Here is a 15,272-nt window from a genome sequence, read left to right as displayed (position 1 = left end):
AAAGTCAGGAGCCTGTAGCTCCGTGGTTGTCGTTGGTTCATACCACATCTTCTTTCTTACATTATTTGCAATCATACCAAATCTCCTTCTTTTATAACGAACATGAATAAAATATTTGCTACTGGACATTAAGCAGCCAACAATCTATCAATAAACCATTGTATAAACTTAATTCACACATCATTAACATTTATGAGTTTGAATGTCCCTCTGGTATCTTTCGCCCTTTCATTTAAAAGTAAATGAATATCTGTATACATGTTTATAAAAACCTGCCTGCAAATTTCGAGTCAAATAAAAAAGAAAGATGGGCGTAAAATACTTAAAAATAGTCCAAAAATTAGCCTCTACTGGAAGAAGTTGTGACAATTTTGAACAGTCATCTTTTGTGAATGTTACATATAAAAATGTTATATGTGTGTATTTTTTCTTATATGTATGTAAGTAACCAACTAATCACAGTTGCTTGTAAATATCAGTATGTTACTACATGTAAATGTTGTATTGTAAGGAAATAGAAACTGAACACGAGAAAACAATTATATCTTTTAATTCTGTACTGATTTCATCAGTAAAAACATGTACATATCAAAATTGACATGGTTCGTCATAAATATTCATATATATATATATATATATATATATAAATAAACCAATATTCATTTGGGACTATTATGATATATTTCGATTAAGAACACATATATTATTTCATATTGCACTAACATATTTGGCACAAAAATTTTCACAAATAAAAAATGTCTTTTCAATCCACGTTCGACAAGTTTTATACAAAGCTTTAAACATGATCTGTTTCTTCAGCTGTTCCATCCTTTGTCTTTCTGATTAAAAATCTAAAATGAAAAAAGCAATAAAAAATAAGATTTTATATGAAAACCATAGACCAAAGATAAAATTGTCATTTCATGTAGAAAAAATCAATGTAAAATACAAATAAAGCTTCTGTGATATGTTTGTATTGAATATCTTAAAAGTTCTGTTTGTCAGTTGTAGTAGTAAATAAATTCATTGTCGAGATCATGTTTAGTAAGTTCTCAAAATTACCAATCACATCATATGCTTCTTTTGCATTACTTAGGTAAAAAATAAATGTTATTACGATTCAAAAGACAAATATGGAACAAAATACAAAAACTGTTTTTGGCAAAGTGATAATAGTCAATGGCACGTAAATTTTCCTGTGTTACTTTTTTTTTTAAATTGGTCATAGCAGAATTTGGAAACTTTTAAAACATAAATAATACATTTTAAACATTATAAACTTCTGTGGTGCATTTAATAATACGCTTTCGTATAAAATATTGAATATAGAAATTAACCTACCAGCTTTCTTCAGTTTTATCTCGACTAAAAGTTGAAACAGTCTCGTTTCCATTCATGACGTCGACGTATTATATTTTGGTTATAGCACTATTAGTTCGGAGGCATCTGAAGCTGGTACTGCAAAAAAAAACCATTAAATTTAAGTATAAGAATGTAAAACGTATTAGCTGATGCTTGTTTAGATGAGCTTATATTCCTTTGCATTGTTGCTTTTACTTTCCACACATACAATTACTAATATTTTTAAAAGTTAAACAAGTTCAAAATATATCTTTATTGCTGATTATTAGAATGGGGACGAAGTCCCCAATTACTGTAGAAAATTCAATAAAAAAAAAAATCGGGAAAATTTCCCGAATTTTTCATTGTACTAATGAACTCAAAATCGTTAACTTTTTTTTATGTCATGTTTTGAAATCCCGGACCGGCGCAGAAATCTACAATATACTTCCTTTTTCCGGTCTCGTTATGAATCTTTGAGTAAAATATATATTTATCAGTCTAGTATAAAAAGGAGGGAACGCAATACCAATTTTCATTTTTTTAAATAATTATTTGATATGAAAAAACGTTACCTGATGAAAGCGTTTCTTTGTTTACATTGCATATGACGTCATAATTTAAATAACGTCACAACTAAAATCCCTAACAACAGAACCAAAATCGGAAACGTTACGGTATTTCCGTTTTATTTTTTTAACAAATATTAAAGTTACAAAAAATAATGCATACAGACTTCGTCCCCATTTACAGGTTATGCCTGCCTCATATTATTAGTTGGTCTCCTTTTATAAAGTATCATAGCGGTCACTAACAAACACACCATGCTTTGCTCTCTATCTCTGTCAAGTTGAATTTAAAAGATAGAAAAAATATTTACCTTCGTTTCCTCCCGCCAAGGACTTTATCATACAATGCATTGTCTACTAGGCCGAACCATATCTACATATTCATCATCGTCATCTATGACGTAACTTCCAGATGTCGTAGTACTGTCGTCGTGACCACTAGTCATAGAAGTATTCCGAGAAATTCCTTTCGGATATATTCCTTTTGCACTATTTTCATAATTAAAAAAGTTGTCAGACGACATAGTCAGATTTTTGAAATTTGGTTGTTGGTAAAAATTTGAACAGTTCGTTGTTGTGCAGATGGCCTGTTCTCGACCACGTGGGCTGGATTGGTAAAATGGCGAGAAATTTCTGTGTTGATTTTGCTTCAATTGTTCTGTAAATAATTAACATAAAAAGAAATTAATCAACAGAAAAATACAATGAAAAACAAGATAATAAAATTGGAAATAACAGGTGTTGCTAGTCATTCACTGCATTACTGACAACATCAAAAGATTCATTTCTTTCAGATTTAAATATTTGAAGGTATATATTGTTTATTTTATTATCCACAGGTATACCACAGAAACCTGAAACTGTAAGACAATCCTGGTGACAATATTGACAAATCCGATCTCTCTAATCTATAGTGTTAAAACGATTTTTAATGTACCATTTTGTTGTCCACTCATATTTCCGTCTCACTATATTGTTTTCTAATGTGTTGGTCCAATATATGAAATACTAGAATTCAATGGTAACCCTTAGCAGTAGATATTTTAACAAGATGCGAAATGTCCGTTCCTGTTGTTTGATTTTTTTTATTTATAACAATAAAATGATTCATAGAATGTCTTTTCATCAATTTTGTGGGAATTTTTCTCAGTCACTTTTTAAATGATAAAAAAAACTATTTTCCCAAATGATTATTCAACAAAATTTTATAGTGTCATCGTAAGTACCCATTTATTAATCGAGCAAAGGAGAAAAAATCAAAAACACACCTTCAACAAATAATAGTTTGTTTTTTAAATCGTTATTTTACCAATCGAAGATGTGGGATATTACAAGCTTTAATAAAAGTTTTTAATTAAAAAATTACTTTACAAACTTAAGACTAGTTGGAAGATACCAAATAGAACATTAAAACCATAAGTCGAAGAAAGACAAATACAGAACATCGTGAGTAAAAAAGACAAAACTACGAAACAACACTCCCCAAAATATATTATGAATGTATCATTTAAAATCGATATTATACTAGTTCATTTCGGAAAGAAAATTTCATCAAAATATTATGATTAAGTCATACATGTACTTGTATATTTTGACAGAAAATGTGTGATTAAGGAAGACAGTGGCGGTATAGAGACATCCATCATGTTATTGGTTGTAACCGATCCATCAATATGCCGTGGCTAGATTGTTCCTATCCTAGACACCCAGCTGCTAGGTTTAGATTTCATAATTAATTTGCTGTGGTCTCGTCGTACCCGATACATTAAAATACCCATAATGTGGGAATAATTGTAAACACGATTAAGAAATATTTCAAATTCTTAACAGGAGCAAACATTTATTGTTGGAAGAATTTTATATATTTTGGTATAGTTCCACATCTTTATTTCTTACAAATTTGTAAAAAATTGTAAACAAATTTGTGACAATAATTTTACTTTATTAGTCGCTCATTTATTGAAAGTCTATTGTATAAGTGGCAAAAAAATCTTTCACATTATATTTTGTTTATATTTTATTTTTTTATTGTCTTTGTAAACCCCACAGATACTAAACTACGTAAATCAAAAATATTTTATAGTTGAAACAGTTTAAGGCTTAAAATATTTGTCGAACAGAAGCATAAATCATAAATGTCAATGTGCATATAATGACTGGCTGTACAACATAATTTAGTTCTGATTTTATCCATAATGACCAATGATATATATGTTATATAATTTATGTCCATCTATTATTACACTGATACCCCTAAGCCATCATATTTTTGATAAATTATGACATTGGACGGTCATGAGGTCGTGTATCTACCAAAATATTTGTAGTGAACCGTGTATCACACTTGTATCTTAAACAAATATTTATTATAAATGTAATGTAAGTCATTGTTTCAAGGTCCGACTGTAATTTTTAGTGTGAATAAAAATAAACTATAAGATAAATATTAACGAGATAACAACCCTTTTTTTTTAAATAGAGAACATTTCAACACGTTAGCATTTTTTTCAAATAAAAAGATTTTTGACATTTCTGGTACAACCCTTTTAATTTCAGAATATTTGTGATGTAACTTTACATCCAAATGAAATGCTTCTTTTATAATCTTTTAACACTACTTCTGTTGTATTTAAACATCCTTGTTACACTGTTTCTCGTGTATTCCAACTTAAACATGTCTTTAGCTTCCCTTACACTTTGCTCTGAGCGACAATTTATATAAGTAAGTTAATATAGAAACGTTCCTCAAGTACATCCATGATTGATAATACAACTTGTAAATTACTAAAAGGAACCGGTATTTATAACCAACAAGAGCAAATTACAAACAGACATACGAAACTTACCGAAATCCGTGGAATAAGATAGCACAGTACTGGTATTGAGATCCTCATGTTCACTGGTTCCCCGTCCACTGTCACTGGTAGTTACTTCTGCTGACAAGTCGCTGTTATCGTCACCATCAACTTTCTTTAAATTTGCTTTTGACTGTAAAAACAAATAATTTATTTTAATCAATAAAATTGATTAAATTCTTTTACACTTCTTTGCAGTTTTACTTGAAAAGTGCCAATTATTTAGTCTGTTATTTAAGATGAATTGTTAAGTGTTACATGCTGTTTGAGTTTCGCTCATTGTTGATGGTCGAACGGAAACAACTTCGTCATTTTATCTCGTTAATATAATAATAGTTGACTCTCGCTAATATATAGTTGCCTCTTGCCTAAGATAATATTTAGTCATCGGACAACAAAATACAGACTACAGAATATAAAAGTTATTTACCAGTATATTGATAGGTTTCCTATTCTTGTGTTGTGTTTCCAGTAGCTGTTGCTGAAGCTGTAGAGATGATAACTGGTTCTTGTTTCTATCAATTAACTGGTTACCATGGAGATCTATTGCTGGATACAAACTCAGTGACGACTGGAATAAATAAAGTCACATTTTACATTTTGATTATTTTTATATTTTTTCATTTAAAAATTTTAAGTATTTTATAAAATTTGAAATTGCAAAAGATGGGAGTGCCCTTTAAATATTTTTATTATTTATATTTATTATCTTTTTGTTTATTGTAAAATGAAAGTCAAAATAATACTTCCATGGTTTGGTCTTATGAAAGGTTTCTGTAGGTGGACTGATTCGTGGTTGAACCGACTTGAACACGTACAATTTTTAATATACCAACAGAATATAGTATGAAATATTTTGACATATGTCTAACTCGATAAATCCTATATTATCACTGATAATAATCCACTTAAATAGAAATTTAAATCAACTTTATCAAAATGATATCATCTCGTGTCAACTTCAAATCGTCAAAATCACAAACATGCAACCCCAGATATTTTGACTCATAAAATAATTTGTCTTTACAAACTGTTATAGACCTTAAATACACGACTTGTTTAACCTCTAAAAGGGATGATGAATAAAACTACTCCAAGTCAAGATATAGTTTCCGTGGTCTTTTTCTTATCTAGTGTTTTGCTTTGTTTATAAAATGTGGTTCAGAGAACGAATTGCATATCATTGCATCTAAGGTTGATAACTTGATGAAAAGGTGAGAATACTACCTGTTTCACACCTGATAATAAAATATTGTCTTATCTCAAAATATTTTTTAAAGAATTATAATGAATTGCAAAAGAATTGTAAAATGTAACGGTTTAAAATGATAATTTAAATTTTAAAATATATCGTGGCTCGGATATCAGTACACATCTTGTTATTAGTTGTTGACAAAGAAGTATTGTGTGTTTATAAACACTATTTGTTGATTTTTAATGTAATTGTGAAACATTTCTTCTTGTCCCAGATTATTTAAATGAACACTTAGGTTCTCATCAAAGTTGGCTTTAAGAATGTTTTAAGATTTTTTTACCGATTACAAGCTGTTGTTTTAGTCACTGTAGTGTCCCGGATGAGATGTTTTGTTTTAAATATTATAGCGACAGATAGAAGATAATATTTGGTTTCAAAAAGGTTATCTAACAAATAAAGAAACACCATCAGTTTAAACGTGTTGTTGAAATGGCCTCACAAGTTACAATTTATAAAGATGTCCCTTTATACTAACAAATGGAAATATAAAGGAAATGTAAACAAATTCGAAACTGTGCTTAACTCAATTCAAATTGTAACTTTGTATTCTTTTTTAAATTCTTTTTTTTTAAATAGCAAGTGTCGCCTAAAACCTGATGTCACCTATATGAAATCATGTGGTTAATTTCAAATTATATTGTATTCAAAAATAAAAAACGTAATATTTTATTTTTCTAATTTTGATTCCAAAAGATATGATCTTGTAGAACAAGATGTTTCTCTACATTTTATATCTTATTGTAATGCACTACTAAATTTTACACGCTGAATCTAATATCAAACATAGCCGCGAGCAAAATGTCCATCATTTTTAAGTTATTAAAGGTTTTAAAGTTTTACAATCTTATCTTACATCAATATATGCACAATTGAGAAAATATAAACTTTTTGTAACCATTTTATGTATTATTTATGAATCATATATTAAGCGATTTCCGCTGAATTTTAATGTGCTTTCAGAGGATTATCTTTTATGTTATTACTACAAATGGCAGTAAATTATGATTTTAAAAGCAATAGTTAAAATTTTCATTTGGAAATGACTTTAAATTTCCATATATATAGTCAAAATATTTTTATAAGATAAAATTTGTTTTTAGTTTTGCCACTCAGCTGGTTACACAAACATTAAGGGTTAAAATTAATCTACTTTGGTAGAAGTTTATATATCTAATATACTTCTGAATTCAAGGATTTCAAATTTTCGATTTTTGTTTTCCTAGCAAATGAAAAGCCGATTTTAATTTAAAACATAAGCCTTGTTTGCTATGTTAACCCATTTCTTTTAAATATGATATTTTTTATAATATTACACATTTTATTCTATTTCCTATTTTGTAATAAGTTTTTAGGTGTTTGTTGTTGTTTTCTATCCGCACTCGTAAAGATGCATTAGAACGGAAATAATTAGTGCTTAATTTAAAAATTTGCCACAAAATAGCATGTTAAAGAACTACTCGTTTTAGACTACGTTTGACTGAAAATTAAATGGTTAGATTGCGTGCAACATCCCATTTGTAATAAAACCAAGCTCGGGATGCCTACTCAGGGTACTAAACATTTCTGTATGAAAAGGAACATTGAAAACTACACCCCGGGTTCAACACTGAAGAAGACTTCCCTTACACAGCATCTTGTCAAGAGAAAGGATGGATGATCATGGGGTGGTCATTAGAACTGCTCCTTATTCAATTGAAAGACCCAAATACACAAATTTAAGGACCAATTTATTGCTATTTACACCTTTAATAAATGAAACTAATTAAAACCTGACAGATGTCAATTCCATTCTAACTTTCTTTTATCTTTTGACAGTCATTTTATTCCACTATTAATGGAAACATAATAGTTAAATTGTTCGCTTTAATAATTAGCTCAAAATTACTATGAGTCATGGTATATATTTTTTATTTATTTTATCCATATGTATTGCTTGGACAATATCTGGATTTAAAAATATCCAATTATACTATTTATTGAGAGAAATTTGTAATTGCTTACAATTTGTGTTATTAGGTGATAAAACTTTTGTTGGGTGGATGTATCAGTTTACCATTGGTATGCACAGGTTAATTAATGTCAGTTAGTTTATGATACATTCTTTAATACCAGTGTCCGTTTCATTTGACATTCAAATATTTGATAAATAAAAAAACGTAATGTAGGTATATGTCAACGAGACAGCAACCAAACGACAAAACTATCCAATAGTAATCTGTATATCCTTAAAGAGTTATTATTATGATACAATAACTAAACTTATGTAGATATTAAAACAAAAAGTGGAAATAGCTGTAAAAGACTTCTCTTCTTCTTGTTAAACGGATTTGTAACCACTTAACTGTCAATCAGTCAGTTTTTATTAGAAATGAGCTTCATTTGAATAATTCACCAAAAGTGTCCTTTTATTAATTTTCCTCAATTTTGTTTTAAAAAATTTACAGTATAAAAGGGAGTTGATATTACTTGTTAACTGAATAGTAGTATTTTCAAGTTCAAAGCGGACTGAGTGTAATAATGTATAAATTCAGCCTGGAGATCAAACACCAAGAAGTCAAAAGAAAAAACAAATTCGAAGGACACAGATAAAAGGTCAAGTGAAATTGATTAAGAATCGCTTTCATTTGTATAATTCACCTTACTTTATCAAGGTATATATATCTGATCACACACTGATCGAAAATGATTATTTTTGACACGGCTTAGTCAGTGATCTGACCCTCTGGCTTTAGATTGTGGTCAACATAACATAAAATAAAATTTGTACTTGGATATATTTCAAAGTTTTCCTCTATTAAAGGGGTATAAAGCACTAAAATGAATGTAAAATGTCCATCTTAATTATTTCTATAAACTCTTGATATACACATGCTTTTGTGTCGAACTTTAAACGAGAATGGAGAGAAATTTATTAGTTTTTGTGTCAAATTTCAACGTTTCATTCAAACTTTATACCGATTAATTGAATTTTTATTCATTGAATAGACCATTTTGTTTATTTGACCACAGAAAAGACTATGGCATCTTCTCTATAAATCAAGTTTAAAATGTTAATAAGATGTTAAATCCTAACAAGAAGAAATGTTCCGGATACAATAAACATTAGACTTAGCCTAAGCTGAATAATGTAAATTGACATAGCAGGGATCCAGCTGTGGTCATTTGTCTTGTAATGGACTATACTATAATTACGTTGACAACGGTCATATACAAAACAAAAGGGCCTTTAGCTAAAGAAAAATGTTGATGGTTTCATGTTAAATAAAGTTGTTTTATATTTTAAAAGTAAATGAAAAACTAAATCCTTTCTCACCTCAATTGGCAATGTGTTCCTGGTAAGTTCTGGATACAAGCGTCCATTGTCATCACCGTCTACTGAACTGTTTGGTATCTGGTCAAAATTGTTCATAGTGTTGGAAAAACTGACTTTTTTCTTTGTGTCTCTATCTCCATCTGTATCGTCCTTATGTGAATCTAAGAATTTCTGACGGAGTCGGTCTGCTCGTTTGATCAGACAAATTGTCAAAATTATTACGACCGCAATTACAACAGTGACACAAGATATTGCAATTACTATTAGGAAATACTGTCGGCCGTCTTCAGTGTCGTCATTAGCGGTAAGTCCACCTAATTCCTGAGTAGTAATTACAAAGTTTATGACTTGTTCGGCGATCATTGGAGGTGTTCCGGCGTCTTGTGCTGTTATAGTTATGGTATACCGTCCAGCCTCGTGCACTGATAATTGTCTGACGATAGTTATACGACCAGACAGACTGTTTAGTTGAAACATACCTGAATATGTTTTCTCTTTGAAAAAGTAAGTAACACGTGCATTGGTGTCGTCGTCGGCATCAGTTGTTGAGACGGTTGCAATGACTGTGTGTTGCTGTGTTTGGTATGATATGCTGACTGTATTATTATTTCCGTTTGGGAATTTGAATAATGGTTTATTGTCATTTGTATCAAGAACATTAACTGTAATATCAGTAATATTACTTTTTGGTACTTTACCGTGATCTTCTACCATTATTTGAAAATGGAAAGTGCTTGTATTTTCTCTGTCCAATGGTTCTGTTGTCTGAATAGTACCATTGGGTTGAACTATAAACGGTACAGAATAATTCGGGACTAGTTTGAAAGTCAGTCTTTTGTTTTCACCTTCGTCACCATCCGTAGCTTGTATAATTCCAATAGAAGTATAAGCTGCGTAATTTTCAGGGACGGAAAAGACGGGGTGTGCTTCGATGAATTGTGGAGCTTGATCATTATCATCCGAAACTGTGACAACAACTTCAGCACTTCCGGTTAAATTGGGAGATCCAGCATCTGTAGCAAAAACTGTGAAAGTAAGTTTCTCTGTTGATTCGCGGTCAAGAATTGACAAGACCGATATCTGACCACTCAATGAGTCAATATGAAATTCGTACCTAGCCACAGATGACATACTGTATGTCAGTTCAGCATTTTTACCAGAGTCGAAGTCGTTGGCAGACACTTTCAAAAGTGTTGTTCCTCTATTGTTATTTTCTTGTATGCTTACTGTATAAGTATCCTGGGTGAACTTTGGTATGTTGTCATTTTCATCTAAGACTTTGACTATAAATTCTGCTGTCGAAGTCATAGCTTGCACACCTTTGTCATGACAGCTTACTAAAACTTGATGTTCTGGCTTAGTCTCCCTGTTTAGAGGACTTTTGATAACCACTTTATATTCGTGTACATCAAATCTTTGTAGTTTAAACACGTCACTAGATGAAGAACATTCTACTATTCCGTTCAAGCCATTATCAGGGTCAAATACTGTAATGTGAGCGACAGCCGTGTCAAGATTGGCATCCTCAGAAATTTCGGCAAAGTCTGCGTTTGACAGGAGATTTATGTTTATTTGTGGTGGATTATTATGAACATCATTAACGTGGAGGTACACATTAACTTGTGTTTTTCTTGCTTGCTGACCTCTATCAATTGCTTCTACAACAATAGTATAATATTCCTTTGACTCATAAATTAAAGAAGCCACAACTTTTAAATTTCCAGTATTTTGATCAATATCAAATAGTTCCAAATTTTTCTTCTCTTGTCTTGGACTAAGTTCGTAAAACACTTCACCATTGACTCCCAAATCTGAGTCTGAAGCCGAAACGTTAAGAAATGAAGAGTTAACTTGATGATCTTCGTTAATAGTTACGTTGTACATAGTTTGTGAAAATGTCGGTGAGTTATCATTGATATCTGTAACAGTGATTGTCACTTGTATTGAACCAAACTTTTTCGGTGTTCCTCCATCTTCAGCAATTATTCTTAAATTATAAAAACTTTTGTCCTCTCTATTTAGAGATTTGATTAAAATCAGTTTGACATTTGTCGTGCCATCAACGTTCTTTGTGAAGTTCACTTTGAATGGTGAGGTTCCAGTAGGATCTTCAATTCGGTAGGTCTGTACACCCAATATGCCGTAATCTTGGTCCTCGGCACCCTGATCAGAGATGTGAATGGATGTACCGACAAGAGCCCCTTCTGAAATATCACTACTGATACTTGATACTGAAAATGTAGGACTGTGATCATTTACATCGATAAGATGAACCGAAACTTTGATTTTCTGATAAAAACTAACTTTCGTACCTTTAGCTATGACTTCTAACCCAAGGATGCAGACTGCCTGGTATGGACAGATGGTCTCACGATCAAGTTTCTGGGCTGTGTACAAAGAACTTTGTCTCTCGTTGATATGGAATAAGTCCTCATACTTGTTATCCGTTTTGATAAAACTAAATGTCACATCACTGGCATCGTTTGTAGGAATACTGAGATTGGCATCAGTTTTTACATCTCCAATAAACGTGTCCTTATTTTGTTCCTCTAGAAGATTGTAAGAAAGATCTTGGCATTGCACACAAAACAAAAATGTCACCAGTAAACAAAAAGATACCGAAACAGAAGCCATTTTTCTTTCTCTCCTTCAGCACTTTAATCCTTGGTTTTTCCTGAAACTGAATAATTACAGAATTGTCAAATCATATTTCGAAAAAAAATAATATAATTTCCTGTTTTGTCGCTAGAATGTCATTGGCCTTTTGCTTTCAAGCACTTTCTAATTTTTCGCAAGTTATTTTTGATCTGTACATCTGCATTATAATATTGCTTCCACTAGTTTATACAAATACATCTGTTTACCGTATATAAAAACTATAAGAGACTACTAACATACAGTATTTACACCTGAGATTACATACCTTCGCCCCGCCTACTTGAATTTCAACCAATCAAAAGTAATATATTTAGGAAAATGACAGACTCGATCAGGCAGATGATTTGAAATAAATGTAGTTCTTCTGCATGTGTAAATAGCTAGCGGAAATATTGAGTGAAGATTTGGGGATATTTAAAATCTGAATAGCCGATTAATTTATATTTTACTTCTTTATTGATGCATTGAAGTAATATCAACTGTTCAATATACTTAACGAATTCAACACTTTCTGTAACTTTGAAGTTGAGATGCAAAATTAAAAGCAATAGACAACAGTTCAGTTTATATTTCTTGAGAAAATCCGATGAATCGTAAAATTGACTGGTAAAACGGATTTTATTAATAAAATCACAAGGTGAACAAACACAAATATTTTTCTTGAGAAAAAGAAATTTCGGAAACATTTCTAATAAAGATCAATTATTGCCTTTTGAAAAATCAAAGGATTATTTCGTTTTTTCTTAATAATAAATATTCACATAAACTGTAAAGTAATTGGACACTTGTTGCTCAAATATGCTTGTAACTGCAATAAAAGGGAACGGTATAAACATTGTTGCTTGGTGCATTGATAAATTATATTAAGTTCATTTACAAGTCATTGTAGATATTTTTGATAAATTTTGAAAGATTTGTCTCCAGTCTTTTTTTATTTATAAAATTTATTACTGTCACACTTGTGTACACAAAATTTTATAGGTATGACTACAATAAACACAAATTTAGCGATAGTATGTTTGTGGATATTTATTTGTTTTCTTTCTAAATTCGCCCAGGAAATCGAATTTATTGAAATTCATAGCCAAGAGATCAATATTTAATGATAAGATAAATTGAGGATTTCTGAGGACACTATAATTAAGGAAAACCAACAGTGTCATCCGTTTTTCATAAATCTTTCTTTTGAAATTTAGAAGACCACATGAAATTTTTAATCAAATTTCTTTACGCGGACTTATCCTTACCGATAACGTAAGATTTACGTGAAAGATGAAATTCAATTTGTCAGAGTTTGTGGATATCAAAGCTTCGGAATGGATTAAACTTTCTCTGAACCAGATAAGGTTTGTTTTACACCTGGCAATAAGGCTTCAATCACACAGATAAAACGACTTTCACTTTTGGTCCAATTCGATCTTAATACCCATCAAATTGTGCATTAATAGGTAATTTATTTTTCTAAGATCCCGGTAATCTTTCAAAGATGAGAACCGCCATATTTTATGTTGTAAAGGACAGCAACGTACCATATTCCAATGCATACCAGCGTCGGTGGATAAGAAGCAATGTAGTTTAATCCATGTTAGAAGGATTCTGTCCATTATAGGAGACTAAAGCATTCACATAACAACTTCGCTCACTGTATCGTCGCAAAAGCTCTTATTTTTATCTCGACAAAGTAATCACTTTGTTTTTATAAATAAAAGTCAATTTTAACACTTAATAGACCAAACATCGAGACTAACACTACTCCTTAGATCAAAAATCTAACTGTATTGGTCAATTTGTAAGAGAAAAACTGACGGTTGTAAGTGCTTTCTGGTATTTTCCCAGTTTAATCTTAATTCCGTATGAGTTGTCATGTTTACCTATCTTAAAAATTACAGATATAGAAAATTTTTGTATATATAACACTAAATTGTAAAATACCTTGTTTGTAGAAATTCAAAGATTATTGTGAATTTAAGAAATTGTAAAATCCTTCTTTAAGACGTTTGTTTATGGCAAACATTATTGTCATACAAAACAATTACTGTCATTTTATTGCAATTTATATAAAACTTTTTTAAACGATTTTGAAAAATATTGTAAATAGATATAAACGAAACGAAGCCCTTATTGCCGTAATAGTGAATGCATATGTATCTTTTTTTCATTCAGTTTTCAAAAGAATATAAATTGTTTTCAAACACTTGCAATTTTAATGCTACAAATTCAAACAGTTTAAGAAGTAATATCTACTTTGATATTTACACAACATTAAAGTATTAAAACATACCTTTTTAGACTGATAGAAAGCGAGTAATGATCATGACAGTCAATATTTGGTATCTAGCTGAGATTTCTTTACACTTTTTGTGAAAAACTCCAAAAACATACAATGAAATAAGTGTCAGTATCCTATAGAATTATTTCAATATTTAAACAACTATTCTATTCTTTACTTGTACCCCTCAAACAATCAACTGTCAGTTTTCATGTCCTGGGTCTCAATTTATTTCTCTATAAATACAGATTAAATTGCCTCCATGAATGGAGTAAATAAAACATGACTGCGGGCACTGAGCTTGACCACTCCCATTGGTCAAAATCAATCAATTCATTTAATGTTATAATCGTTGCTGATATATATCAGATTAATCAATTAACTAAATAACTTGTATTTTGATTATTAATCATATCTAGTTTCTAGATCTGCATTGCAAGGGGCCAGATGAACCTGGTTGCAGGGTTAAAGGGCAATAAAGGTGTTCTGGTGATTATAATAATCCATTAATTATTATATAAATATGTTATCTTTTGGATTAGAATTAAAAGATTAATAAATATGTAAACAATATTCTTGATCATAAAGATGTAAAGACTTCAAAGTAACAAAGCAGTAGATCTGGTATGGCTTTAAAGCAAATGTATGGCTTCAATACAGTAAATTCATTTATGGATTATGACGGTACCTTTACGATTTAGCAGTGTGTTTGTGACTGATTTTTTTTTTTACGTTTACATATGTATTGCAGTGTGTTTATTTCTTCCTAAATATTCTATATTTATGAAGAAAAAAAATTCTAAAATAGATATAGGAAGATGTGGTGTGAGTGCCAATGAGACAACTCTCCATCCAAATAACAATTTAAAAATTAAACCATTATAGGTTAAAGTACGGCCTTCAACACGGAGCCTTGGCTCACACCGAACAACAAGCTATAAAGGGCCCCAAAATTACTAGTGTAAAACCATTCAAACGGGAAAACCAACGGTCTAATCTATATAAACAAAAC

At 30.5% G+C, this 15,272-nt stretch overlaps 2 protein-coding genes across 2 annotated transcripts in view; one reads left to right on the top strand and one right to left on the bottom strand.

Moving 5' to 3' along the window:
• The window catches only part of LOC134696162 (zinc finger protein 330 homolog), a 310,551-nt gene that overhangs the window by 184,646 nt on the left and 110,633 nt on the right, over window positions 1–15,272 (top strand). The window lies entirely within an intron of this gene.
• Window positions 632–14,489, bottom strand: LOC134697179 (protocadherin-11 X-linked-like). Its single transcript, XM_063559268.1, has 7 exons — window positions 14,273–14,489; window positions 9,334–12,013; window positions 5,196–5,336; window positions 4,757–4,898; window positions 2,222–2,568; window positions 1,342–1,458; window positions 632–851 (listed from the first exon to the last, which is right to left on the bottom strand). The coding sequence occupies exons 2-5, from the start codon at window positions 11,965–11,967 to the stop codon at window positions 2,249–2,251; spliced, it is 3,237 nt and encodes a 1,078-aa protein (XP_063415338.1). The 5' UTR covers window positions 11,968–12,013; window positions 14,273–14,489; the 3' UTR covers window positions 632–851; window positions 1,342–1,458; window positions 2,222–2,248.

Source organism: Mytilus trossulus, chromosome 14 (genome assembly GCF_036588685.1).
Source record: "Mytilus trossulus isolate FHL-02 chromosome 14, PNRI_Mtr1.1.1.hap1, whole genome shotgun sequence".
Classification (NCBI taxonomy): domain Eukaryota; kingdom Metazoa; phylum Mollusca; class Bivalvia; order Mytilida; family Mytilidae; genus Mytilus; species Mytilus trossulus.
The sequence above is the reverse complement of the archived record's forward strand: the minus strand, read 5'-3'. Positions and strand labels throughout refer to the sequence as shown.